This window comes from Penicillium citrinum, assembly GCF_028827155.1.
Source record: "Penicillium citrinum strain IBT 23319 chromosome Unknown utg000003l:1.0-4596430.0:1.0-4598250.0, whole genome shotgun sequence".
NCBI classification, from domain to species: domain Eukaryota; kingdom Fungi; phylum Ascomycota; class Eurotiomycetes; order Eurotiales; family Aspergillaceae; genus Penicillium; species Penicillium citrinum.
The window spans coordinates 1,145,501-1,172,148 of NW_026622688.1; the positions used below are offsets into that span (position 1 = coordinate 1,145,501).

At 47.5% G+C, this 26,648-nt stretch overlaps 13 protein-coding genes across 13 annotated transcripts; 6 read left to right on the forward strand and 7 right to left on the reverse strand.

Annotated features, from left to right (window-relative positions):
* Positions 1-116: 116 nt before the first annotated feature.
* N7469_003674 (uncharacterized protein) lies at positions 117-1,544 on the reverse strand (the record flags this gene model as incomplete). The annotated part of the gene is made up of 1 exon (XM_056642594.1): positions 117-1,544. The coding sequence occupies one exon, from the start codon at positions 1,542-1,544 to the stop codon at positions 117-119; it is 1,428 nt and encodes a 475-aa protein (XP_056502006.1).
* A 611-nt stretch (positions 1,545-2,155) lies between these two features.
* Positions 2,156-3,856, forward strand: N7469_003675 (BCS1 and AAA domain-containing protein; the record flags this gene model as incomplete). Its single annotated transcript, XM_056642595.1, has 1 exon — positions 2,156-3,856. The coding sequence occupies one exon, from the start codon at positions 2,156-2,158 to the stop codon at positions 3,854-3,856; it is 1,701 nt and encodes a 566-aa protein (XP_056502007.1).
* Positions 3,857-4,892: 1,036 nt separating this feature from the next.
* On the forward strand, positions 4,893-6,443 carry N7469_003676 (fungal specific transcription factor domain-containing protein; the record flags this gene model as incomplete). Its single annotated transcript, XM_056642596.1, has 1 exon — positions 4,893-6,443. The coding sequence occupies one exon, from the start codon at positions 4,893-4,895 to the stop codon at positions 6,441-6,443; it is 1,551 nt and encodes a 516-aa protein (XP_056502008.1).
* Positions 6,444-6,779: 336 nt separating this feature from the next.
* Positions 6,780-10,287, reverse strand: N7469_003677 (uncharacterized protein; the record flags this gene model as incomplete). The annotated part of the gene is made up of 3 exons (XM_056642597.1): positions 6,780-6,967; positions 7,031-9,425; positions 9,499-10,287. The coding sequence occupies 3 exons, from the start codon at positions 10,285-10,287 to the stop codon at positions 6,780-6,782; spliced, it is 3,372 nt and encodes a 1,123-aa protein (XP_056502009.1).
* Positions 10,288-11,441: 1,154 nt separating this feature from the next.
* N7469_003678 (bifunctional aminopeptidase/epoxide hydrolase) lies at positions 11,442-13,799 on the forward strand (the record flags this gene model as incomplete). The annotated part of the gene is made up of 10 exons (XM_056642598.1): positions 11,442-11,762; positions 11,819-11,903; positions 11,960-12,176; positions 12,231-12,348; positions 12,407-12,526; positions 12,576-12,701; positions 12,754-12,767; positions 12,820-13,048; positions 13,117-13,604; positions 13,673-13,799. The coding sequence occupies 10 exons, from the start codon at positions 11,442-11,444 to the stop codon at positions 13,797-13,799; spliced, it is 1,845 nt and encodes a 614-aa protein (XP_056502010.1).
* A 237-nt stretch (positions 13,800-14,036) lies between these two features.
* On the reverse strand, positions 14,037-15,098 carry N7469_003679 (uncharacterized protein; the record flags this gene model as incomplete). Its single annotated transcript, XM_056642599.1, has 3 exons — positions 14,037-14,548; positions 14,644-14,962; positions 15,033-15,098. 3 exons carry the CDS (start codon positions 15,096-15,098, stop codon positions 14,037-14,039), a joined length of 897 nt encoding a protein of 298 aa, XP_056502011.1.
* A 614-nt stretch (positions 15,099-15,712) lies between these two features.
* N7469_003680 (TIP41 family protein) lies at positions 15,713-16,683 on the reverse strand (the record flags this gene model as incomplete). The annotated part of the gene is made up of 3 exons (XM_056642600.1): positions 15,713-15,826; positions 15,897-16,287; positions 16,355-16,683. 3 exons carry the CDS (start codon positions 16,681-16,683, stop codon positions 15,713-15,715), a joined length of 834 nt encoding a protein of 277 aa, XP_056502012.1.
* A 370-nt stretch (positions 16,684-17,053) lies between these two features.
* Positions 17,054-18,348, forward strand: N7469_003681 (aurora family serine/threonine-protein kinase; the record flags this gene model as incomplete). Its single annotated transcript, XM_056642601.1, has 3 exons — positions 17,054-17,149; positions 17,207-18,160; positions 18,223-18,348. 3 exons carry the CDS (start codon positions 17,054-17,056, stop codon positions 18,346-18,348), a joined length of 1,176 nt encoding a protein of 391 aa, XP_056502013.1.
* A 288-nt stretch (positions 18,349-18,636) lies between these two features.
* Positions 18,637-19,503, reverse strand: N7469_003682 (mitochondrial inner membrane protease ATP23; the record flags this gene model as incomplete). The annotated part of the gene is made up of 3 exons (XM_056642602.1): positions 18,637-18,864; positions 18,930-19,189; positions 19,275-19,503. 3 exons carry the CDS (start codon positions 19,501-19,503, stop codon positions 18,637-18,639), a joined length of 717 nt encoding a protein of 238 aa, XP_056502014.1.
* Positions 19,504-19,745: 242 nt separating this feature from the next.
* Positions 19,746-21,316, forward strand: N7469_003683 (glutamate 5-kinase; the record flags this gene model as incomplete). Its single annotated transcript, XM_056642603.1, has 5 exons — positions 19,746-19,785; positions 19,865-20,052; positions 20,122-20,232; positions 20,289-20,384; positions 20,438-21,316. 5 exons carry the CDS (start codon positions 19,746-19,748, stop codon positions 21,314-21,316), a joined length of 1,314 nt encoding a protein of 437 aa, XP_056502015.1.
* A 325-nt stretch (positions 21,317-21,641) lies between these two features.
* N7469_003684 (putative beta-1,6-glucan biosynthesis protein (Knh1)) lies at positions 21,642-22,756 on the reverse strand (the record flags this gene model as incomplete). Its single annotated transcript, XM_056642604.1, has 4 exons — positions 21,642-21,710; positions 21,776-22,349; positions 22,416-22,516; positions 22,577-22,756. 4 exons carry the CDS (start codon positions 22,754-22,756, stop codon positions 21,642-21,644), a joined length of 924 nt encoding a protein of 307 aa, XP_056502016.1.
* A 302-nt stretch (positions 22,757-23,058) lies between these two features.
* Positions 23,059-24,078, forward strand: N7469_003685 (signal recognition particle receptor subunit beta; the record flags this gene model as incomplete). The annotated part of the gene is made up of 2 exons (XM_056642605.1): positions 23,059-23,271; positions 23,335-24,078. 2 exons carry the CDS (start codon positions 23,059-23,061, stop codon positions 24,076-24,078), a joined length of 957 nt encoding a protein of 318 aa, XP_056502017.1.
* Positions 24,079-24,513: 435 nt separating this feature from the next.
* N7469_003686 (cystathionine beta-synthase CYS4) lies at positions 24,514-26,246 on the reverse strand (the record flags this gene model as incomplete). Its single annotated transcript, XM_056642606.1, has 3 exons — positions 24,514-25,107; positions 25,170-25,881; positions 25,987-26,246. The coding sequence occupies 3 exons, from the start codon at positions 26,244-26,246 to the stop codon at positions 24,514-24,516; spliced, it is 1,566 nt and encodes a 521-aa protein (XP_056502018.1).
* Positions 26,247-26,648: the final 402 nt, after the last annotated feature.

Sequence of the window (26,648 nt, forward strand, 5' to 3'; positions counted from 1 at the left end):
AGCATCAAGAACAATAATTAGAATAATAATAGTAGTATCATGATACATCAAAATTGCACAAATTATGGGGATATCATCAAATCTTGCAAGAAGGAGAAATCAGAAACAGAACATGTTTATACCTCCGAACCAGACACATCTTCAAATTCCATTTCCCACTTATCGATCTCGGCAAACTTCATCGTTGCAGCGCGTAATTCGGCACTTGTAAAGCGACGGGGTGTACCTTTTGAAGCACGAGATTCATCGTCTGATTGAGATGGGGAGGATACTGGAGACGAAGGTTGAGAGGACTGCACATCTTCATTCTCCTTATTGACTTCTCCATGTGAACGCGAGTAAGTAGTTCGTCCTTGGGATTTTGATTTTGATTTGGTTGCTGGGACCTTTTGACCTTTGGCTTTTCGCTGCTTCGGATTATTGATGGGTTTATCTCGGGAGTTACCCAAAGGCTTGGGTTTGTTGGAATTTCCATCCCCGCGTGACCTGGATCTTCTTGAATGTTGTACACTGAGCTCGTCTTCGTCACTTGATGCTGCATCGTGTATGCCATCATCACTCTCGTCACTAGAATGATCCATTTCATCTGCAGGTCCTCGTCCACGACGACGCTGCCTTCGCCGTGGCAGCAACTTCTGTTGCAATGCAGCAGTAGACATATGAGCTGATTCTTTTGATTTCCTCTTGTCTTTAGTTGACTGAGGAACAACCAAAGGCGACCGAGGTACTGTCGCTTGAGAAGTCGCAGGGCTACTGGCCGGAGGTAGCATAGTTTGACTTAATATATCGGAGAACCGTGGAGGCAAAGGCGTTTCATCAGATCCCTCAGGGTAGGTATCAGGTGGAACTGGTGTGGCACTTGGGGTATCATGGACCTGTTCAACCTCATCGGCCTCATTGCTTTCAAAAGCCGATGACTGTGGGACTTGTACTTCTATATTACTAGCGCGCTTCCGCTTACGCGAACTTTCGGAAGATGGTGGTGACTGAGATTGTGAGGGTGATGGCGAGCGCGAAGGTGAGTCCCCATCCTTCCGTGCCAGTGACGATTTCCCACGAGAGGGATGCAAAGGTGTCGATTCGTCCTGGGGACTCAATCCACCAAGAAAGTCGTCATCATCCAACTCAGATGATTCATCCTCCGCTTGTACCATTTGCAATATACTTTGTTGGCGCGGACGGCGTCGGAAATTGCTTAACATAGAGGTATCGAAGCCAGGCGTACCAGGAATTCGCGAATTCGTCTCCCCATTGTTTCCTACCAAGGGCTTCGTCGCAGAGTAACCACGAGATCGAGTTGGGGGTCGACTCGTCCCAGGTTGACTAGCAGTACCGGCACGATCGCCTATAGGGGATGATTCAATTGCTTGTTCATTATTTTTGGCGAGAGGTGTTTGGCTCCTCAGGGCTTGTCGCGGCTCAACTGACGGTGCGCGTTCGGCGGGGGGTGACTTGGCGTTTGGCTGATTTTTGTCTTGCGTTTTTGTCGCATTTGCCTTAGTGGCTTTATTCAATCGATTTCGTTTGGCAGCTGGACGCGGCATGATTGCGATGCGTTTTTCAGATGAATGTTAAGTCTGAGTATAAAAAGACCAATTTGGTCCAAAGTAGAAAAGTCGCGTTTGTTTTGGGACGCGTCCACGTGTGATAAGAAAGTTCTTATCGGCGTTGGTGCCTGAATTATACGGCAATAAAATCGAAGTACATTATAACTAACTATACGACATTCCTTTCCACGTCGAAAGACAATTTACTACTACAATTACCCAATTACTCAGAGTACTTTTTGATCTGACAGGCAGCAATATGCATCATTTTCGTCCCGATGAGACAAGAATCAGCAGGAATAGGCAGCAATAGTCACCGACTTTGTGATCGTCGTTCCTGATTCGTGCGGGCTCCAAAAACAGTGCCCGCTCATCTGTACTGGTAAGCGCTCTATTCCAAAACAGGAAAATGTTGAATCGTCGAATGATTTTATGAACGCAGAGTGATTGCAGATATATGAGGCTGAAACTTAAGAATGGCTCTTAAATAGCTACCCAAAACCCTTTCGATTTCTCTTTCATTAATCCCTCCAGTGCGACCATCATCTTTCGTTAACTTGGGGGGATACTGGAGTGACCATTGGGCCTTTTTAAGTCCTCAACCAGTCATGGCTTCCAATCAAACAGGTACAGCAACACCTGGTCTCTCATCAGAAACAGCCCTGTTAGAAGCCCTCATACCTGGATACGGTCTCGTCTCGCGGTTCTTCATATCATATCTCAAAATCGACCTCAATGCCTATCTCCAAGTCCTAATCGGATTTGCCTTAGTTGCCGGATGCATACGCTTCATTTACCCCCGGGTGTTAGACAGTCTGAGCGATCTGTTCATCTCCACTGCTGAGATTCGCATGGAGGATGATGTATTCACCTATATGATGTATTGGGTATCCCGTCAACCACACATGAAAAAAACAAATCGTTTTCTTGCCAGCATCAAGTACAAGACCGACCCATACTGGAGCGATTCCGACGACAGCGATGCCGAAGATGATGATGACGAGAATGGAAGTATCACTCAATCAGGCGGCACTACTGTTTCGTTCGATGAATACTGGGCCAAACTGATGAGCCGAGACAAATACAAGAAGATTAAATTCACACCTTCCAAAGGATGTCACTACTTCTGGTACAAGGGGTATTTGATGAGATTACAACGTACACAAGAGGAGAGCAGACGCTTTGCTCTGAATAATGAGCGATTATGGCTGTCATGCTTTGGCAGAAACCCGGAAATACTCAAGGAACTGCTCGCAGATGGTCAAAGAGCTTATATCGAGCGTGACGGGAATCGCACTGTCATTTACCGGGCAAAGAGAGATTACGATCGAAGTTTCAACTGGGTCAAGTGTATGTCTAGGTCACCACGCCCACTATCAACGGTCATCTTGGACCAGGAACAGAAGCAAGGCTTCGTCGACGATATGCGAGAGTATCTCCACCCTCACACTCGTCGCTGGTATACTGATCGGGGAATCCCATACCGACGTGGATATCTACTTCATGGCCCTCCGGGAACTGGTAAAACGAGTCTTTGTTTTGCTGCTGCAGGGATGCTAGGACTGAAGCTATACTTGCTTAATCTCAAGACCAATGGTCTTGATGAAGAAGGCATGTCCTCACTCTTTGCATACTTACCCCGACGGTGCATTGTATTGCTGGAGGATATTGATACAGCGGGAGTCACCCAGACTCGAGGCAAAACTGTTGTTGCCGAAGATGATCCTCCTAAACTTGATTCTGAGAAGGAAGATGCCCCGGCTGTTGCTCCTGGTAACCCTGGACCAGACGGCATCACTTTATCCGGTCTGTTAAATGTTATCGATGGCGTGGCAGCTAGTGAAGGACGTATCCTCGTCATGACGACCAATCACCCCGATCAATTAGACCCGGCTCTTCTCAGACCAGGTCGTGTAGACATGACTATTGGCTTCGCATACACCACTGAGCAAGATGTGAGAGATCTCTTCGAGTCGATCTACAAATACATGCGACGTGACCGTTCACGCACACAATACTCCACAGAAAAAGGCGATGACCTGCCCAAGAGGCAAAGGCAAACGCAGCTCCCATCTACTGAAGATGAAAATAGCAACAAGTTCGTGCAGAAAGAGGAGAGGAACGAAGGAATTACACTTCGCGCCAATATCTCTGATCTATCTGCTGCTTTCGTTCAGGTCGTACCCAGTGGTGAATTTACGGCTGCAGAAGTCCAGGGCTACCTACTAAACCACAAGGACAGACCTGAAGATGCGATCTCGGGTGCTTCAAAGTGGGTTGAAGAGATACGAAAAAAGCGAAATTCTTGAGATAGCATACAGCTGGTCTTCCCATTCATTGCCTGATATCAGTCTGCTTCGTTTTCTGCCATTCACATCGCCCAGGGATGCCGATTGATTGGTATTTTGTCGGATGCCTGCTGATGTCAGAAGCAGAGCGGGTTCGATTTACAGGAAGACATTCTCAAAATAGATAGAACCCCCAAAAAATAGAAATGAGGCCGAATCAACGACCGTCCAATGACCATGAACATATCTGATATTGTAGACTCCCGTAAGTGGCCTGATCCACGAATATATTGAATCTATCACCTAAAGAGTCACGGATAGTTCCTCCGCATATCTTTTAAGACCGGCTTTGGAGACTCACGCACTAATCCTGCTTGAGGATAGTCATTTGTGGGGCCGAGGGACAATATTCGTTGTACAATCTCATGCAGCTGCCTTGCTGTTCCCCTCTGATACTTCACATTCATGTTATCTTTATCACATCTGTCTCTCTCGATATCCGCATGAGAGCCCTCAAAGGCATCATAACCCAAATAACAAGCAATAAATATCATGAAGAAGCCATCGCTGTCCATTCAGTGGTGAAAGAATGACATCTCCACCATCCAACGAGAGGGACGAGGTCTATCATACCGGGAACGAATCCAACTATATAACACAAAAAAAGCGATCCAACTCAGACGCAACAGAATACCCTAGAAGAAGGGCAACAATTGCAGTGAGTATATACTCTACCCGCGACTTTTCCCCATTAGAACATTCCATCTCATCACGCAGTACACAGTGCCAGATATGCCGACTTCGGAAAACCAGATGCAACGGCGCACGACCAAAATGCCAGCTCTGTACAGACCTCGACGCCGAATGCATCTATCGTGAACCAGGCATCAAACTTGACGCCGGTGATAAACTCATACTAGAACAATTAACTCGCATTGAGGGCCTACTGCACTCAAATCTCCGCGGACAAAGACCCCAATTAGCCCTATCATCTACATCCCCAGCAACAAGCAATGACACCAACCTCGAAGAAACAACCATTAATATACCTCCCAAAATGTCCGCCGTGGGCTTAGGATCTTGGACAAATCCCCCACAAAGCATCAGTATCTCTACAATGCCAAAAGTCCACACAACCCCAGCCTTACATCTTCTCCAATGGCCACTCATCCGAGACCTCGTCTCAAGACCCTACGACCCTCAAAACCTCCTCCAACTAGAAATGGCCCGTGAACCACTCCAGCTGAATCCCAACGCAGGAATCAACTTAGCAGACGCACCCGCCTATATCAAATCCTTCTTCGCACACGCTAATATCTGGTATGCATGCGTGAATCCATACACATGGACCCGATATTATCACACAGCCTTGACAACACACTTCCAAGAAGGACCCGTAAGCTGTCTAGTCCTACTCGTACTAGCCCTTGGCTCTGCAAGTCAGAATGGAAGTATTTCTTCCCTACCACGGGATACTCAATCACCAGGACTGGCATATTTCGCCGCTGGATGGAAACTTCTTCCATCTGTGATGATGCGGAATTCAGTCATGGCAACACAATGCATGATTCTCGCCTCGGCCTATCTATTCTACCTCGTTCGTCCACTCGAGGCTTGGACATTGTTATCGAACGTCAGCATGAAATTACAATTACTCTTCGGTAATCCAGGTCGAGTACCAGCACAATGGAAAGAGCTGAGTGTGCGGGTATATTGGAATACATTGTTATACGAGAGTGATCTTCTCGCCGAACTCGATCTTCCTCATTCGGGAATTGTTCATTTCGAAGAACTCGTGGATTTGCCCGGTGGATTTGAGGAAGAAGAAGACAACGATACAAGCGATGACCGAGATATCCCCAGTGACATTGAAAATGGAGATCAAATTCAACTTCCCATGTCCGGATCCAATCACGAACATTCCACCACCAACGAAGTTGATACCTTTCTAACATCATCACAACCTGGACGAGACGAATTATGGTATTTCCTCGCTGAAATCGCACTTCGAAGACTCTTGAATCGAGTCAGTCATCTCATTTATCAAAAGGATAGTACACACACACTTTCTTCGCTGGGCCCGATAGTATCAGAACTTGATTTCCAATTATCTCAATGGTACGAGAGTCTACCACAACCAGTCCAATTCCCTCTTACATCAAAACCATCCACACCCGTTCAAACCGTCCTACGGCTTCGTTACAACGCCTGTCGAACAATCATCTACCGTCCATATATCCAAGCAGTCTTTGAAAACGAACAGGTATGTTCCGAACAAGGCGTGCGAGAATGTTGTCGAAGATGTCTAGACGCAACCCTACGCCAGTTAGAACACATCACTAGTCACCGTGAAGGTCATCTTCCTTATTTGTGGCAAGGGGCATTGTCGATGGTATCGCAGACATTATTGATTATGGGAGCAACTATGTCTCCAGGTCTTTCGGATTTACTCCCATCTCGATCGAGAATCGATGGTATAATTTCAAATGTAGTAGTTGAAGTGGAGAGATATTCGCATCTTGCTCCTAGTTTGAAATTATCGGCTGAGATTATTCGCGATGCAGAGCGACGACGACGGATGTATTTGAGATCTACGTTGACGGGGTAGTTCTTGTCTGGAATAAGTCAATACTTATCGAATATTGTTTGTTCTAGTTCATCAAAGATGTTTCGATGGGGGAGGGGTTCTGTATTTCCATAAGACATGAATGCAAAGCGTGAACCAGTGTATATGTGAAGTAGATACAATCCATTTATGACAATTATGTTCTTGAAATCATATCTCGAGGCGAATCATGGTATCTTAAAGACATTTGGGGGGGGTTGAATATGGACGTGAAAAGAATATTGGCAAATAAATCAAAAAAAAAAAAAATCCACCGCATCACAGTTTGCGGAGGAGAAAGGGGAGGAAGATGGGGTATATGTTGCCTGATATGTTCAGTTAGATAAGCACCCACTCACTGCCACGCTTGATAAATTTATCAAGCATGAGGCCCACATCCGCCAATGCGAAGCGACAGATGTAAAAGCCGAAGAACTCGGCCGCGTGACGTGTACTTAATTCCAGACCAACGTGAGTTGGCGAGGAATGTTTGAGACCGGGGTCTTCTACTTGTTGGGCGATTTGATCTGGGATGGTCAGAATGGGTCACAGATGGGGAATAATGAATGCTGAGGCGGGAGAACTCATACCTATAACTTGAGCAGCATCAAAAAGACGAGCCAAAGCACTCATATAGTGAGAATTGGGCCCTGTAAAATCAAGTTGGTTTGGGTTGTGCTTCACGTAGGAAGACGGAGCCGACGTCATCGGCAGGGAATTCAGCGTGAAGCTATCCTTATTGCTATCCCGGCCACTTGGCGCTGAGGGAGCAGTGGTTCCGATTCCAGAGGTCTTCGCTCGAAGACGCTTCCATGTAGGGAGATATGATTTGTTCAAAGTACCGGACGTTCTTGGGGGAGCAGGGTCAGAGTGTGTAGGGTCTTCGGGGGCACCGTTGGGACGGAAAAGGGGCATTGCTGTGTGAACGCCAACTTCGTTTCCGAGTTTCTTGGATAGTACGCTCTGCACTTGATCAAGGACAACTTCGAGAGCTTGCATTTCTTCCAACACTGCGTCTGCATCGTATGTGTCGACCTGAGCTAGCTTTAGCAGCGCTGCCGTTAATTGATCACAATTGGTAACTTTATCCTCCAGGGCCTTGAGCTTGACATTCTTGACCCGCCAGACATCTCGTGGGATGAAAAGCTTTGCTGATAGGTAGCCCCCATGGGGATGAGCGATTGTCTGATACAGACATCTCATGAGCCAGAACGGGCGGAGTAGGAATGATTCTGGGCAAGGCTCAAGTGGTTGTGGGGCATTGGCCATCATTGTGTTAGGACAACCCAAGGTGGTTGGTGAATGAATATCGCAATCGAAGAGATTCCACCCACCAGTGGACAGTCCATTCTGAGAAAAGCTTGTTGCAGTTGGCGTGGGCATCACTGGCATCGCGCCGGCCATTGCTGTCTTTTGAGAATCCGAAGATTGGAATGAACCGCTCCACGGAGTCGTAGGGGAACCGGGTACGGTCTCAGGGTTGGGAACAGATACGTTACGCGATCTGAATGCCTTGGAATTTGAGCCCGCCTTGTCTAGTCCATCTGGGGCAGATGGGATTTTGCCTATTGTTCTAGGCAACGGTGGGAGATGCTCGTCATCTTCCTGGGTACGGGTCTTGGCCAAATGGACCTGCTCTGCAATGGAGCCGACGGATGGATTGCGTTTAGATGGATGCAGGCTAGATCGCGATGCTGCTCGAGGAGGATTTTGTGTCGGATCATCTTTAGGAAGAGGTGGAGGGGGCCGAGTTGTGGAAGGCGTTGTGAAGGGTTCTAGGCCAGAGGCATCGGAGTCCGCACGAGTGCGATTTGTCTCGATTTTCAGCTCTGTTGGTGCCTGCTTCGACAATCTTCGCGCTCGCACGCCTGGAATTGGGGGTGGGCCCATTGTAGGAGCAGGAGGAGGGTTGGTCAAGGAGGCTCGATGCGGCGGAAGCCCTGGGAAATCAGACGACACAGGAATAGGGGGCAATGCGGCACTCGGGGGGGAAGATGGCATATTGTTACGTCCTGGTCCATCCAAAGGCAAGATGTTTTCATCCTCGGTGAGCGTTGACAGCGTTGCGCCAGCTCCAGTGATATTGGAACCAGCCGAACTCTCCCAAGTTCTTCCTGAGATATTGCTGGAGTCGGATTCGCGAGGCAATGCGGACTTGGATTGAATACCAAATTCGAAATCGTCCATTACATAGCCCTTTGTCATCTCCTCTAGAAGTCGTTCTTCTTCCTCGGCCTCCTCATCTAAGTAATCGGATTCTCGATTTTGAGCCATGGGTTGCTCCTCGAAAGCACTCTGTTCCTGGACCCGTCGCATCTCACGACCACGATTCAACGCAACTTCTGCCTCTCGCTCGGCTTCCCGAACCCGCTGCTTTGCCAATTCGATATTACGACGAGCGTTTGCTACAATATCATCATTGTCCTCGTCTCTGTACTCGATCACTGGCTCTAGCCCGTCGTCATAAGCGGCTTCAACAGCCGCATCGAGAGCAGCATCAAACTCGGCCTCGGTATCGGTACTGAGACGACGGCTTGTACGTCGACGCAAGTACACCGAGGATGCTTTCGAGTTCGCGGATGATGGGGAGGATGCTCCCGATTCATCGATTGTATCCAACCAGGAAGTAGATTCATTCGTCTCTTGTGTCGCGGGATCAAGGAACTGGCCGCTCAAAGCTGGGTTTCCGAGGCTAGATGGAGTTATCCTGCCAGACTGTCCAGAAGGTCGTAAGGATTGACGGCGAGGTGGAATGGCCTCGGCAGGAAAGGATTTCATCTCCTCTACGGCTGCTTGAAGAGAAAGACTGGAATGTGCAGAACTGTGGAGGCTGCTGTTTTGGGGATCTTCAATTGCCGATGTATGAAGTAATTCTCCGTAAGATTCCTGGCTAAGAGGACGCTCCGGAAGAGCCTTGCCTTCATTGTTTGGCAGGGGAAAGTCCATCCGTTGGAGTTCATTAATTCTGATCATATACGTATCTCGCTACAAGTTTGCATCTGGTTAGTCGCCGGATCTGTTTACAGATCAATACTGTATGCTGGATGATTTGACTCACGATTTCCTGGAGCTTGAGTTTCTCCTCATCTCCTCCATTACTCCGGAGCATTACCAACTGCAATAATTGGCAGGCATCAGTGTATGCTTCCATGGCACCTTCGAAATTGGCCGCATTATCAAGAAGTACAGCCGTGTTCGCCTTTTGTAGGGCTTTTGATAGCATCGCTTTTTGGGTCTGGCCATGTTGACGATTGTCTGTATCGCCTTCGTCATCCGCCGACACAGCGCCTTCGCTTGTGCGGGCTGGATTGGAAGGTGTAGATCCTGATTCTCGAGGATCGCTCGAGGAATTCTGAAAAGGTTGGCTGGATGCGGTAAACGATAAATCAAGATCGGTATTATTCGGGTCTGGCGCAAACATTTCCGATGCTCTCAACTCAGGAAGACTCAATTCTGGGAGTTCGCCGAGCCCATTTCCTCGGTGTGGACTATGACCTGCGATCGACATTTTCGAGCTTCCTCTCCGATGATGGCCATTATATTCTGAAGGGCTTTTACTCGACGTTGTTGAGTGCGACCATCGATTTAAACTCCCCAATCCCTCTTTGATTGGACTGGCGCTGCTGAGTCCCACCGGGGAGATTTCCGGGCCCTTCTCCGTCACCATTCCGAGTCCTGTAGGCGTCACAGCCCTTGTCGTCTTTGCCATTCGGTTTCGAGAAGCCGGTCGGGAGGATTGGGATGGGGGCCGATGAGGTGGTAGTGCGGAAGAGGGATCTGCGAGGGGTCCTGAAGGACGTCGGTGGAAGTGTCTAGGATCATCCTCCAAGGCGGAGCGGTGTAGCATATTTTCGAGAGCGGAGCGATGGAATTAGAATTATAAATGAGAGAGAGAAGAAGAGAGGGGGGGAAAAAGCAAGTCTTCAACGGAGATGTCGTGCATATAGAGGAATAATTTGACGGCGAAAGAAGATCGAATCTGTAGGTCTGGAGCGGCCCTACGGGGCTCTCACGAACGAGGAATTCAAACAATATGGACCAATGCGAGTTGTTGATCGTCACTCATTCTTCTCTCTTGGGGTAATTCGTCCGGTCAATGGGGAAGTTTGTCTTCAACACATCGCTTCATAAACGGGGAGTTTTATTTCCCCGAAGATCTATCGCAAGGCAATCGCGGACTACAGAAAGCATCAGATATATGGGTCACTTTTTTTTTATCCGCGCACAGAATTGATTTATGCAAGTATCAGCCGTGCGTATACTCTCGAGTCATACACATCAGCAACTTACCTCAGAGATATTCGATTACCCCACGCGACAAGAAGAAGACTCAACACGAATGAAAGTCGCAATTGTGTGAAGGAAATCAGGGGGGGGGGTCCCGCTTGAATCAGTCAGGGGTGGTCCGTGAGGGCGGTGGACAGAGAATGCGGGGGAAAAGGTTGATGAGTGAGTTGAGATGTGGAAGAGGAATAAGAATTAGAGAAATGATAAAATGCAAAAGGGGAATAGAGAGGAAGATTCCACAAATCCAAGAAAAAAAAAAAAGGTGAAGAGAAAAAGAAGAGGGTGGGGGGAAGATTGGTGACGGGAAAAAGGGGTCCTCAGCAGAGTTGGTTGATATTCCAGTCTACTCTACCTTTCCATTTAAATCTAGAGTAGTGTATATGATAGATCATGGAATATACTATGGTATTAGCATATACATATAGTTCTATAAATTTATACTCGCATATCTACATTCCAGTGGGTATATTAAGTATAGCCCGTACTAATTAATTAGTTAACTATACATAACTAGTTAGTTACTATGTATGGTACGTGGTTAATGCAATCGATAGACGCTTATCGCCGGCATAAAATTGCAACCCTGGCACAACTTCCAAACTTCACCTCCAAATTTATCTCTCGAGGCAGATGAATCTCCGCTTTTTTTCCCCTCGATTGCCCTTCTTTAAATTCTTTTATTCTCCTTCTCGTACTTTTACGATTGCCCGCAAAATGGCAACGGTCTCAAATCCGCGTGATCCGAACACGCTGAGCAATTACAATAATTGGCGTTCAGCCCACATCACCGCCAATTTTGAAATTCTCTTCGAGCAGAAGAAGCTCGTGGGAAATGTCGTGCATCGGTTCCGGTCCACTACAGATGCTCAGTCGAAGGAGATTATTCTAGACACTAGTCACCTGGATATCGGGGAGATTAAGGTTGATGGTCAACCCTCCAAATGGGAGCTGTTGGCCCCGCTGGAGCCTCTGGGCACTCCGCTGAAGATCAGCCTGGAAAAGGGCGTGGAGCGAGAGGGAATGATTGAGGTGGATGTAAGCAGAGAGATATTCATTCATGCTGAATCCTGTGAGCACGACTAATCCTGTAGATTGCCGTCAAAACCACCGACAAGTGTACCGCCCTGCAGTGGTTGACCCCGGCTCAGACCTCCAACAAGAAACATCCTTATATGTGTAGGTTAACAGTTGGCTTGGTACTCTCTTGGAAACGGCTGATTGATATGCTCTAGTCTCCCAATGCCAGGCTATCCATGCTCGCTCTATCTTCCCTTGCCAGGATACTCCCGATGTGAAGAGTACTATTGACTTCAATATCACCTCTCCACTCCCTGTCAAGACCAGTGGTTTGCCTCTTCAGAAATCATCAGAGGCACAATCTGGCAATCAGCTCTACCGGTTCAACCAATCGGTCCCTATCCCAAGCTACCTCTTTGCCATTGCAAGCGGGTAAGATGTAGCCTTCGAGCCTGTGATTCTGCTAATTGCTAACAATGCTTCCAGAGATGTCTCGGAAGCTTCAATTGGTCCCCGAAGTGTCGTAGCCACCAGTCCAGACAAGCTGGATGAGTGCAAGTGGGAACTTGAGGCTGATACTGAGAACTTCATCAACACCATCGAGGTATGACATTTCCTGCCAGAAGAATAGATCACGACTGTCTAAACTAGGAGTCTTATAGAAAATTGTCTATCCCTATGCGTGGGGACAGTACAACGTCTTGATTCTCCCCCCAAGCTTCCCCTACGGCGGCATGGAGAATCCAATCTTCACATTTGCAACTCCCAGTATCATCTCAAAGGTATGCTAGCCGCTCTTGCAATGAGAATACTGAAAACTGACTTGGATAGGACCGTGAAAACGTTGACGTGATTGCACACGAGCTTGCTCACAGCTGGAGTGGTAACCTGGTCACTAACTGCTCTTGGGAACACTTCTGGTTGAATGAGGGTTGGACTGTGTATCTGGAACGACGAGTACGTATCTCTTGAGCATGCTGATAACCCCGCTAACCTCGAATGCTGATAGATCCTGGCCGCTATGTACGTATGCATAAAGAACTGCTATCTCCCCAAGTTATACTAACCTCTGTAGTCACGGCGAGGCGTATCGTCATTTCTCGTCCATTATCGGATGGAAGGCTCTCACCGACTCTGTCGAACACTTTGGTCACGACCATGAATTCACCAAGTTGATCACTGACCTTAAGGGCAAGGACCCCGATGATGCATTCTCCAGCGTCCCTTATGAGAAGGGCTTCAACTTCCTGTTCCACCTTGAGAACCTTGTCGGAAAACCCAAGTTCGACAAATTCATTCCTCACGTAATTCCCGCCATTTCAATCCCGCTTTCATTTACCTTGCCGTGTCATCTGCTGACATCTTCATTTAGTATTTCACCACTTTCAAGTGCAAGTCTCTAGACTCCTACGAGTTCAAGGCCACAATCCTTGACTTCTTCAAGTCTGACGCAGAAGCATCCAAACTCCTCAACGAACTGGATTGGGATACTTGGTTCTACGCCCCGGGTCTGCCCCCGAAGCCGCAATTCGATACCTCACTTGTAGATGTCGTCTACGCTCTCGCAAGGCAATGGCAGAGCCTGCCTGAATCCTCCTTCAAGCCGCAAGCATCTGACCTGGAGGGCCTGACAGCCAACCAAATCCTAGTCTTCCTCGAGCAGATTCTGCGCTGGGAGCAACCCCTGCGCCCTGAGCTGTCCAAGCTCATGGGTGAAGTGTACGGGCTTTCCAAGAGCGAGAATATCGAGGTTGCCAACCTGTATTTCCAGGTCGGCATGAAGGCCGGAGACCAGAGCGTCATTGAGCCGACTGCGGAACTTCTTGGTCGCATTGGAAGAATGAAGTTTGTTCGACCTCTGTAAGTCATTAAGTCATTTATTCATGTTCTTCCTGGCACCTACAGACACCAGCTAATCCACTTGCCAGGTTCCGTAACCTCCAGAAGATCAATCGTGCCGTTGCATTGGAAACCTTTGAAAAGTACAAAGAGTTCTATCACCCTATTTGTCGGGCTATGGTCGAGAAGGACCTCTTTGGCAAAAAGGAGAACTAGACATGAATCCCAAGCAAAACTCGATACAATCAACTAAACGTCGCGGCACTGTTACACTAATGTAGTTATACATTTGAAATGGTTGAAATACAAAGTATGCGGAGATGTTTAGTTAACTACTGTACATGATTAAGTAGGCCACAATTTTAGACAAAGACCCAACATAATAAAACAATATCAGAAATGAAATGTCCTCCAAGACACCACCATCTCTTCACCAGACCAACCAAGGACAACTCAGTTGCTCGCCTCGGCCATCTTCTTATCAACAACCGAGTATCCAAAGATACTCTCCTCACCACCCCTCGTAAGCGCAAACGCCAAATCCCCCTCATCCATCTTCGACAACTCAAACAAAACTCGTCTCATATAAGCAACCACCCAAGCAATCTTAGTCCAATCCAATTCCTGCCCATCGGGCCCAGTCCCACTAGCCTTCCACAAATTCCTCCAAACAGCCGCACCAAGAACCGCATCACCCTTAATCAATCCTTCATCATAGGCCGCAATAATACCACGCCATTGAATAAAAAGATCCTTAAGATACTTATTTCGAATCCCCCGACTCCCCAAATCATGCAAAACATCCATCCGATGTTCCGCATTATGCGAGAAATGATCAATCAAGTGACGACTATATGTCTGGACGCTGTCGCGGTACGGAAGAGCACGAAGTCGGACTGTTAGGAGGTACATGTGTAAGAAGGTGATTTGGGACCATGTTGAAAAAGTAGGTACGAGACCGAGTTCTATACGCCAAGGACATTGTTAGTAGACAATATTTAGGGGAAAAAAAAAGTGCTTCGATAGCTAGCAGGAGACCAAATTACGGTGTTAGACATACCTTTGTACCACCAACTATCACTAACACCAAGATGTTCACCAGACTCAGTAGTCGGGACCGCAACACCTTTCTGAGATGCCTGTGGAATCGTATAATCGCCTTGTCTAGAACAAGCTTCGAAAATCTTCTGCGTCATACCGTACGCGACATATGTCTCTGCACCACCACCGGGTGAAGCGGCACTTCTAGCCAGACGCGAAACGGCAGATCCTTGGGAGTATGTACGGAATGGAAGCGCAGGTTTCAGAGATATGTTGGTAGTTTTGGAATCCTGGGTTGCGCTCCTGGATGTCCATGATGTTGAGATATTCGCCCGTTGCTGGTGGCAATTGTGTTAGTATTGTGGCTGCGTTGGGTTGATTGTGGGGTTGAGTCATTTGTTTGATTACCTGTAGACGAGGGAGAGTAGATCTGCGAATCCCCCGCGCGCATGATGTTGGGATTCTTGAGGGCATTTTTGCGAGGACGTTGGTTAATTGTATCGTCGCGATTGGCGATGCTTTTTTCTTTGGAGAGGTGGTGTTTGCACTGTTTGCTTCAGAGCTGCTGCGCATACTCAAGTTTAAATTCCAATCAGGAATTCTTTTATAGATCAAAAGGGGAAAATATGGTTGAATATGGTATCAGATTTCAAGTAGATACATTTTTTCCCAATCATGCAGTATAAATTTTGATGGCGATTGTGATTTGGGTTTGGAAAGTGGGAGAAGTTGTTTCAATCAACCACAGTGTGCATTGCTTGTCTGTCTTCAAGTATACTCGACCCTTATTAGAGTCTTCAAGCCATCATCATTGTGTACCGAGGTTTTGCAAAATTAGATCAATTACATAAATTTTGCATTCGTCGATTAAGACGATCCCATGTTAGGACGTGTCTTCTATCCTACATTCAACAGACTCATCATTTGACTCTCGTGAAAGTATTTTGTCATATATCAATTACCTGTAACGGCAATTAGGTATCATCTGGACAGTGCAAGGGATCGAAATACTCTCCAGTGTAGAGTGACAAAGGAGAGACTCTCTTCATCCTTCGATTAGGCCATTTCCATATGTGCTTGAGGTCTCTTCATCTCGCAAGAACCACCCGTTCGGTACTCTTATCCACCACAGGAAGTAATTCCGATAGTCGATTGGCATCTCTCATTAAAGCTGGAATATCATCTCTAGTACCAGCAAGCATCTAGAAGAAACATCCGTCAGCATAGGAACAGCTTACAAAAAAATGTTTCAAAACTCAAGCTCACACCTACCTGTCTGACTTTCTCATATTCACATTCCTTAGATTGGTATTCCCGAATAACCTCTCGCTTCTCGAAATCGACATATACCCGGGTATCTCGAAGTCGAATCAGGACGTTATCCAATCTCATAAAAAACCTCGTCAAGAGGAGCAATCTCTCTGGCATCACTCGAATTTTACAGGAAAGCATTGCAATGCCATTATCGGCCAACTCATCTTCGTACAGAACGACCTCATCGAAGAATAAGATTGGATCTGGCCGCTTCAAAAGTTCGATTGGGATCTGCTCTGTTGTTTGTTCGAAGGGTTGGGCGTTCGGACTGAGTGTGCCTTTATAATCCGTGCTGTATGACCAGTCAAACGGTTTGACGACTTCTTTGATTCCGTCATGTGTTTTCTCCCTGAAATTCCAAATATGGTGAGTACATGACAGGGCGGGCAGTTCTCAGCTACTATGCATGCTCTTACCTGCTCTGTTGCCATTCCTTCGAGTATGCGACCTGCAGCATCGACTGCCCAGTCTTATCCACCAAATCCAGCGCATCGAATGCGTTGAAGCTGATTCCCCATCCACTTGACGGATGCTCAATGGTCACAAAATTGTCGCCAAAAATCATCTCGGGGACCGCAATTCCTAGCTTCTTAGTCATTTCTTCGATCGGATCGGCTTTCAAGATGGGGAGCTTCTGCGTTGTGATTCGGAATCCACCAACAGTAATCTGTTGGGGCTTCTTCGCCTCCGGCGAGACCGAGGCATGATGGCCTCTAGCGAGAACAGCTGGAGTTCTGGAATCCATCAGCGCATTAAATCATGTTTCGTCGTACAGAAGAAAAGAAAGTGATCAGATAGACCTGGGGTGGATCAGAGCTGATAGCAGATTAGCCCCGCGGTGGACGGAAGAAGGGCGGGCCGATGGGACGTTGCCCGGTCGACACGATGGGACGAACCCAAACACTCTCAAGAATTGGGTTTGTCTTCAACTTCTTCTTATTTCTCTCTTATCGACAACTTTCGCCAAATCGACCATGACCGTATGAGCTTGAAATAGTTCATCAGATACTAACTCCATTCTAGCCTGGAATCCTTCTTCCTTCTCGTCCTCTTTTCTTGTCTCTCCCTCTCCGCTTCATAGCGTCTAGCTGCCAGCTTCCTACTTCATCTCTACAATGGCGACAAAAACACTAGAGGCTCGCTTCGAGCACTTATCCGTCAAAGAGGAAAAGGAAAATGGAGCTGCTCCCCGTATTTATGGAAAGCCAAAGGTACCAGAGACTTGTATCCAGCTGCCCAAACAACCATGCTGACTCGATCTGATCAAGGGCTCTCTTTCTACCACCACTTCGCTATCCGGCCTGGGTGCAAGCCAAAGCAACTCGCATCGCGCTCAACTACTGAAACTGGCCCTTCAAAATACCAATGACAACAAGACCAACTCTATGAACATCCCTCCCTCCCCAGGGAAGGGATCACAGGGTACTGTGGTGAGCCGGAACACTGACGAAAACGGGGAACAACGCACTTCTACCTCCGGACACGAGCAGTCCAGTGTTCCGAAGGAGCTGCATTTGGGAATGTTCGAAATCGGAAAGCCTCTTGGAAAGGGCAAGTTTGGTCGTGTTTACCTGGCCAAGGAACGTTCTTCTGGCTTTGTCTGCGCTCTCAAGGTATTACACAAATCCGAGTTGCAGCAAGGTGGAGTTCAGAAGCAAGTTCGTCGTGAGATTGAGATCCAGAGTAACTTGCGCCACCCGAATGTTCTGAGATTATATGGACATTTCCACGATAGCAAGCGTATTTTCCTGATTTTGGAATTCGCTGGCAAGGGTGAGCTGTACAAACACCTTCGCAAAGAGCACCGATTCCCGGAGTGGAAGGCTGCTCAATACATTGCACAGATGGCTGCAGCTCTCAAGTACCTTCACAAGAAGCACGTCATGCACCGGGATATCAAGCCTGAAAACATCCTGGTCGGTATCCATGGAGAAATCAAGATCAGTGATTTCGGCTGGAGTGTACACGCTCCCAACAACCGCCGGCAGACGATGTGCGGGACACTCGACTACCTGCCCCCTGAGATGTTGAAGCCCGGCTCTCAAGACAACTATTACAACGAGAAGGTTGATCTGTGGAGCCTGGGTGTTTTGGCCTACGAATTCTTGGTCGGTGAGGCACCTTTCGAGGATACACCCGTAATGACTCAACGACGAATTGCTCGTGCCGATATGTCTGTTCCTTCATTTGTTAGCCCTGAGGCTAGGGACCTCATCAAGCGGGTAAGTTTAATTCCCTGGTTTTGTCGAACAGAGGAAAGCATCGACACTAATCTTTTTCATAGCTGCTTGTTCTTGACCCTGAGAAGCGTATTCCTTTGGACGATATTCAGCGTCACCCTTGGATTATCAAGCACTGCGTCAAGGATGTGAAGCGGAATTCAGGCTCTTCCAAGGACGGCAAAGCATGATCATTTTCACGCATGAATGATTGGTGTTTCATTTTGGTTTTCTTATTTTTGTTTCGGTTAATCCACGGGTTGGATAACATGGTGTTTCATGGCGCCGATTATTTCCTGCATCTTTGGAGTTGGTTTCTGGTATAGCCATGGATGGCGCTTGAGATCTGGAACATATGCTCTTAATTTTGATCTTTCCATACAGTGCCAATGATATATGGTACATTCACAAATCGTTCTATAGTACAAAAGTGGGGAATTCGGTATCAAAGTAGTGGATCATGGTAACAAGGTGCAAAATCACCGGTAAATCTCGTCAAACGGCCTCGTATCTCTGAAGCAACTATTCCAGACTTCATTGACAACTTGAGTTGCATGAGCCTCATCTCTGCAGGTTGGTCGAGCTCTGACGGAGAGAATCGCTCTTCTCCGTACACACTCCTGGTGTTGCTGAGTCAATTTCCATTGACCTCTTCTGAAGAATTCCCGTGCCCATCTACATTCGCCGCTGAGGGAACTAGCTCGAATCTGAAGTAGTCACGTTAGCTAAGCTGTTTCTTTCTCTTTGTTTTCCAACAAAGTGTGAAAAATACCTCAGTACAGGCTGCATGTCGTAGATTATTCGTCCAATCAACCTTAAACCGCAAATGGTCATAGGCATGAACCATCTCATGAGCCATTGTATCCTCCAAATGACCCTGATCTTTCATCTCATTCGCACAGATCAAAATACCATATTCCGGGTCGAAACCTCCACCCTTTCGATCTGTACAACGACGGCAATAAATATTGTGGCTGTGGAGATCTCCTCCAAGTTGTTTGATGTTATCACTTAGGTAGCGGATGACGGGACCTAAAAAGAATGGCATAGTTAGCAGACCTGTACACAAGGCAAGTCCAATTTCATCAGAGTAAATGAAGAGAGGTGGATCACGTACTATACTGCAGTAAGAAATCCCGCTGTTCATCACAACGCTTGCAATCCGCAGCTTCATTTCGAATATCGCGCGCAACTCGGAACTGCTCGATACCATCCGGTGACATCTTCCCCGTCAAGATGGAGTAAATATTCCGGAATTGAGTCCACGTATCATCTCCAGGAATAAACCCATTATCCGGCTTTCCATTCGAAGGTGCATTCGCACCAGATGACTCTGATTCCGACATGTTTGCAATTGTTCAGCGACATCAATCGCGCAAAGAGAAGATCCGCGGAAGATTCACGGAAGGCGGAGATACACGGCAGAACTCGCGGAGATTGCACCGATTACGCCGTGGTTCCAATTTAGCAGAACTTGAACATTTTGCGACCTCAGTGAGGGGACTCGGCAGTGCTTGGTTTTTTTCCTTCGAGTTTAGAATTTAGCGTGGCATTTTAAGTGTGTCGCATTTTGACGGACTCGTGCAACATGGTGGCCACTTCGGGGCTGACGATTGTGATCAAACTAGGTGCGGGGATACATATCCAAACGGCATGAGTCAATGTGAGGTGTTTCTTTGTTTTTACTGACACCACTCTTCATTTTAGGCACAAGCTCTATTGTCGACGAGAAGACACATGAGCCCATTCTCTCTATTCTGACATTGATTGTCGAAACGGTAGCGAGGTTACGCAAAGATGGTCATAGAGTCGTGTTAGTTTCCTCAGGCGCGGTGGGGGTTGGATTGCGGAGGATGGATGTGGACGAAAGACCTACCTATCTGCCCCGAATACAGGTAAGACGGGTCGACTACTTAACTCGGTGGAGAAGAGATTATTCGAATGTGCTAACCTCGTATACCTAGGCGTTGGCTGCCGTTGGTCAATGTCGACTGATGAGCTTGTGGGATAATCTTTTCTCACATCTCAATGTTCCTGTAGCTCAAATTCTTCTGACAAGGAACGACATTGCAGACGTATGTGTTTGTGTGTTCATAAACATCAATCTGACTGTACTAACCTGACGCCCCAGAAAACGCAATACTTCAATGCGCAAAATACATTCGAGCAACTCTTTGACATGGGAGTAATCCCCATTGTGAATGAGAACGACACTCTAGCTGTTTCTGTACGTCGCTACACACCCCGTCATTCATATTTAGGCTAACATGCTTATGATAGGAAATCAAATTTGGCGATAACGATACCCTTTCAGCTATTGCTGCGGCCACCGTCAAGGCCGACTATTTATTCCTAATGACCGATGTCGACTGTCTTTATACCGCAAACCCTCGCACTAACCCGGATGCCGAACCTATCGAGGTTGTCTCCGATATTTCATCACTGGAGGCGGACGTTTCATCTGCTGGATCATCGCTTGGAACTGGAGGCATGAGCACGAAGATTGTTGCAGCTAAACTCGGAACAAGTGCCGGAGTCACCACAGTTATCACGAAGAGTTCCAAACCTGGTAACGTCCACGACATCGTCAAATATCTGCAAGCACTCGAAGCGAAATCCCAGTCAAACGGTGATCAAGAGACAGAAATTCCCGCAGCTCCGCTACATACTCGATTTCTTCCGTCTGAAACTCCGATCCAATCGCGGACCTTTTGGCTTCTACACGGACTCCAGCCTCATGGGACCATCTACATTGACCCCGGGGCACATAGCGCCCTTCTAAATAAGGCTAGTCTTCTCCCGGCTGGTGTTCTCGCGGTCGAAGGCCATTTCGGACAACAAGAAGCAGTTCGGCTGGTCGTTGTAGAGCGACCTTCGCCGGATGCTCTCAATGGTGATTTCATCCATCACAGTCAGGAACCCAAGGAGGTTGGCCGCGCTCTCGTGAATTACGGCAGTCTTGAAATCGATCATATCAAGGGTCACCGTAGCTCCCATATTGAGGAATTACTCGGTTATACAGATGGTGATTACGTCGCCTTACATGAGAACATCTCGTTCCACCCAGAAGATCGCCATAGTCGCCCGATGTCACCAACCATGACTCCGGCGCTGGAAGAATGGAAACCACTCATGTCGCCAAAGTCGCCATCGTCATGAGCACCTTGCTTTACGAACTTGATGATTTGGACGAGCTTGTTTTGTTTTTGAAGAAAGTTGGGAGTGTAAATATGCATATATCGGCCCGTTTCTCATCAAACAGATGGCCAAGTAGAGCACCATGGATGGAAGTGGGGAGGGAAACAGGAAAAGTTGCATATACGATCCGAGATACCAGAGTAAGAGAAGGATCAACCGAATAGCTGCTAGCATATATTGAGTTCAACCTCAACTAAAAGCACCATATAGAAAAGACGAAAAATAACATCAGGCGGGATGAAAAGGAAAAAAATGACAAGAGACTCGATCTAAGGACTGGCTAGACCTAGTTCTGTTGACTTTCCAGCCAATCTTGCATTCGTTTGTCTAAAGTAGGCGCAGGGGCAGGGGCAGCCTTGAAGCCGTTAGTGGTCATCCTGACATAAAATAGGCCACTGCAAAACCTAGGGTGTGACTTACTGTATTCTCAATGCTTGTTATGGAGGAGGTCAAGTATACACTTTGGGTTGTTTCCACCGTTGGGGCTCCGAGATAAGTTGTCGCCTTTACAAAGGGGAAAGGCGGGTATTGAGGCGTTGGAGTGACTCGCAAAGGTGGGATCGTCGAACCCGCCTTCTTAGGCGTGGGGGCATACTTTGTAGGGCCAGTTTGTTCTCCGTATGGAACTTCATGAGCGTTGACGCCGACACCGACACCAGCACCGACACCGGCTCCGAGGAGTCGTTTCCGCAGTTCAAAGTGTTCACTATCGAGCTCGGATGAAGGGGATGGAGTTGCGACTTGTGGAAGAGGTTGAGTTGTCTCTGCCTTGATGATATCAATGTTTGGATTCGAGATGTTATCGCTACCGTCCTCTTCTGAAGCTTCGATTTGGGCGTCATTTGATAGCTTCATTTGCAGTGAGATCGGCTGCATTGAGTTTATAGCGTCGGACACCTTGGAGGAAAATGATCCCTTCATATTGGTGAGGGTAAAATGAGAGGTGAATCCAACCCATTTCTCTTCTTGATTCGCGGGAATAACCTTGAGGAAGCTATATCGACGAAGATGTGTGTTAGCGAATTCATCTCCTGTGCAAGTATATGGTGTGGCCTCATACTATGCATTTGGGTCATTTCCTCCCACACTGCGATCAACGCGAAAAGAGAGTAGATCCCCCGGTACCACAGTCTCGTCAGTAATGACTCTTTCTAGATATTCCTATTCATTGAGGGTTAGGTTAGCATTGTATTTTACATGGCTGAAAGATGGGTTTCTCACATAAGAACCTGTTGATTCATCACCCGCACATAAATAGAAATCATAACGACCAGTCGACTGGCCATCAAAAGTCCACTCCAAACTCACAACATCATCACCATCAAATGTCAATCCACTAAGAGTCTGCGCCGGGCTAAGACCCAACAAGGTGAGGAGAGCAGACAGTCGACCCAACCGCATACTGTAGATGCAACCTTAGCAGAACGAAAAGAAGACAAGAGAGAAACGAACAGCAAAGCATGAGAGTCAGGGCAAGGAAGCCCCCATGTTTCCATGCCCATGCCCATCATCCCCCTTGGCCCATCTCTGGTATGTGTATCCCTCATTCCAGTCTCCCTGTGTACTTCCAAATGGGATGAAACTGATAACGCGTTAAGATAAGATCTTATCGGCACCTGACCCGCCCCAATCAGGCAATGACCCTCTTCTACTTTCAACGCAAGCTACTCTCCTTTCCCGTCCAAATCAGATCAGCCCACACCATGTCAAGCCAGGCCAGCTGGAACTCGCTAACGGGCATCCTCACATTCCTCTTTGAGGGGAGTCTGAGTGCCATTGCCGTTGCGATCCTCTTCACTTTCGGTGTTCCAGTTCTTCTACATATCATCTTCTTCCGTAGTGTTGCGTCACCGCCATCTAGCAATTTTCTCCTCTTGGGTCCCAATGGTGCAGGCAAAACAGCCTTCACGACTCTGGTAAGTTTTCCCTTTTCCCCTCCAAAGCCCATTTCTGGAAAAAAAATTGCTAACACTACCCAGCTCGAGGCGAAATCCTCTCCAGCATCGAAAAAGTCCCACTCAACCCATACCTCACAAACCTCGACCCTAGTATCCGTTAGCCTCCCACCAACAGTCCCAACAGCATCAAACCGCTTCCGCTCCGTCAACGACCCCTCTCTAAAAGAAGCCTCGAAAAACCCAATTCGCTATCGTATCAAGGATACACCCGGCCATGGCAAACTCCGCGTTTCACAAGGAATATCCGAACTCCAAAAAATGTCCCAGTCCAAGGACGCCAAAGTGAAACTCCGCGGTGTCCTTTTCATGGTAGATACAGCAGCACTGGTTGATGAAGCCACGCTCCGCGATACAGCCGAGTACTTGCACGATGTACTTCTCGTTTTGCAACAACGATCTCTCGGCAAGGGCAAATCATCCACAAAGCGGGATGCAGAGATCCCCGTCCTGATCGCGGGTAACAAGCAAGATTTATTCACGGCCCTTCCTCCCGGTTCTGTTCGGGAGAAATTAGAGGCGGAGATTGATCGGATTCGCAAGTCCAAGACGAAGGGTCTTATGGATGCGAGTGCTGATTCTGGAGAAGGTGATGAAGAAGATGAGGTTTTGGGAGACGATGATGCGAAGGGCGTTTTTACTTTCAAATTGCTTGAGCAGGTTGGGATTAAGGTGGATGTGGTTGGTGGTGCTGTTAAGGGGGATGCTGAAGAGGAGATTGGATCTGGAGTTCGTTGGTGGGAAGAGTGGATTGGTATGTGTTTGTGAAGGAGATGACGCTCGTAAATGGTATGATAGGATTCTTGCTGTGATGTTGATATATTGGTGGGTTTAGCTATTTGCATATATGGACTATCTAGTGAGTGTATACTCTCCCCTTCAAATGTATACAGTGTATATACTGGCCCTACAGGTATTATGTCGCATGTGTTTCTTTATAACTAGTATGTAAGTCGCGTCAAAATCACATCCATTATTTATTCCTGTAAATATGATCTATCGCACAATCTATCCAAGATGTACTGTATTTGCAGTGTTGAAACCGATCGGAGCCCGAAAGGAAAAAAACGCCAATCCCAAAAAGCAGATAAAATAAAACGCAAACCAATCCACAAGGAATGTTGAAACTCCGCTCGAGATGCTCACACATTCTCGAAATGCAGGTTATTCAAAAAATAAATAAAAAGAAAAGTCGTGGCATCTTTAGTTCCCATTCGTCTTACCGTGGTGCAGCAACCAAGTCAGAAGATCGACCTTGGTCACAATAGCCAACGGCTTCAATGAACCACCATCACCCTTCTCAGTAACAACAGCAGCACTGTTCCACTCAAAGAAGCGGTTCAAAACATTCAATGGGGTATCCATGGTGATTTCCATGAATTGACGGCGTTTCTGCCCGGTTGGCTTGCTGGGAGTAGTTCCCAGATCACGAGGGTCGGTGACAACTTCCGGAATCTTGGAGAAATCGAACATGACTTCAGAAACGGGAGTTTTGCCAGTGGCGCGGCCGTGAGTCAGGCGGCTGAGAACATTACCCAGGGTGACGAGACCGACGAGTTTCCGACCTGACGGGGCAAGGACGGGGAGTTGATCGAAGCCCTTCTCGCGCATGATTTCGATGGCTGTTTCGCAAGGGTAATTGGCGATCACGGTGGTGATGGGCTTCAGGCGAAGAGCGCTGACCTTTGCGCTGGTGAGAGGATCCTTGGAAGCGGAGGGTTGTTGCAGTTCTTCCGTGGTGTCAGCCAGAGGAGTGGTAAGGAGATTATTGGCGGCAAGCCAGTCATCGTCGGCGAACTATTACAATCAAAATTAGTAAAGTAGAATCGAGAATCGGGGAATCATTTTATAGTTCGTACCTTGGTGAGGTAGCTTCGAATGCTATCAGGCAGGACAACCACGACAACATCATCCTTGGAGAACTTGCGCTCCTCATTGGCCTTGACCAGAGCAGCAATAGCACTTCCACTGCTACCACCAACCAGAAGACCCTCCTCAGCAATCAGACGACGAGAGTACTGGAAAGACTCCCTATCACCAGTCTTATACCACCGGTCAACAGCCTTTTGGTCCAGCACCTCAGGAATAAAGTCATAACCAATACCCTCGACCTTATAGGGTTCATTGGCATGGGCATCGTTCAGAGCAGTGGGGAGAGCAAGAATGGAACCCAAGGGATCCGCAGCAATAACCTCGACATTGTTGTTGTGCTTCTTGAGACCGCGAGCAAGACCGGTGATAGTACCACCGGTTCCGGCACCCGCGACAATCGCGTTGATCTCACCCTTGGTCTGAGTCCAAATTTCCTCGGCAGTGCCGAACTCGTGAGCGTTGGGGTTATTCTCATTGCCGTACTGATCCAGGATGTGGGCGTTGGGAAGTTCTTTCTGTAAACGCTTGGCTACACCGATATGAGACTCGGGGGAGTCGTAGGCGGCTTCGTTGGGGGTTCGAATGATGGTTGCGTTCAAAGCGCGTAAAACAGAGACCTTCTCTGCGGACATTTTCTCGGGGAGAGTGATGATGGTCTTGTAGCCCTTGACAGCACCGACCAAAGCGAGGCCGATACCACTGTTCCCATGTCCAACATTATCAGCTTCATGCTACCTTTAATCACGACAGAGTTCGGGATTTTGAGGTGATTCTGTGATCCATTCGGGGGAAAAAAAAACTAACGTGTTACCACTGGTCGGCTCAATCAAAGTATCACCAGGCTTAATCCGACCAGACTTCTCAGCCTCCTCAATCATGCGCAGAGCAATCCGATCCTTCACACTGCCACCAGCATTGAAGTATTCCAATTTCGCATAGACGGTGGCATCAATTCCCAGGCTGCGGGGCAAACGGTTCAATCGCACCAAAGGAGTATTACCGATATGCTGAGTGATGGTATCCAAAGCCACTGGCGGAATAACAGGCTTAGTAGTTGAAGCCATTTTGAATTAATCCAACTCTACTAGGAGAGTGTTGATGGGAAAGAAAAAGAGTTGAAGAGAAAGTTGAGAAGGAAAGAAATTCGCCATTTTTTGGCCGCAAAAGTGATCGCCCCACCCGGCGATAGCCGCGATGGACCCGTCTTTTTCGCCGATTGCTCGGAGTGAATTCATTTTACTCCTTCATCGCAGCAGAATATACAGTATACAGCAGGATATCAGCAGGATATCAGCAGAGCAACATATGGATCATAGCAGAGATATTACAGCAGAGAGATCAGCAAATATGGGTACAGCAGTATTGCAGAGTATATCCAGATTATGCAAAGTTGGGAGCTAATTATTTGACTTGTCCGATCAGCATCAAATGCAAGTACACAACACGAAGTACATACAAAATAACGA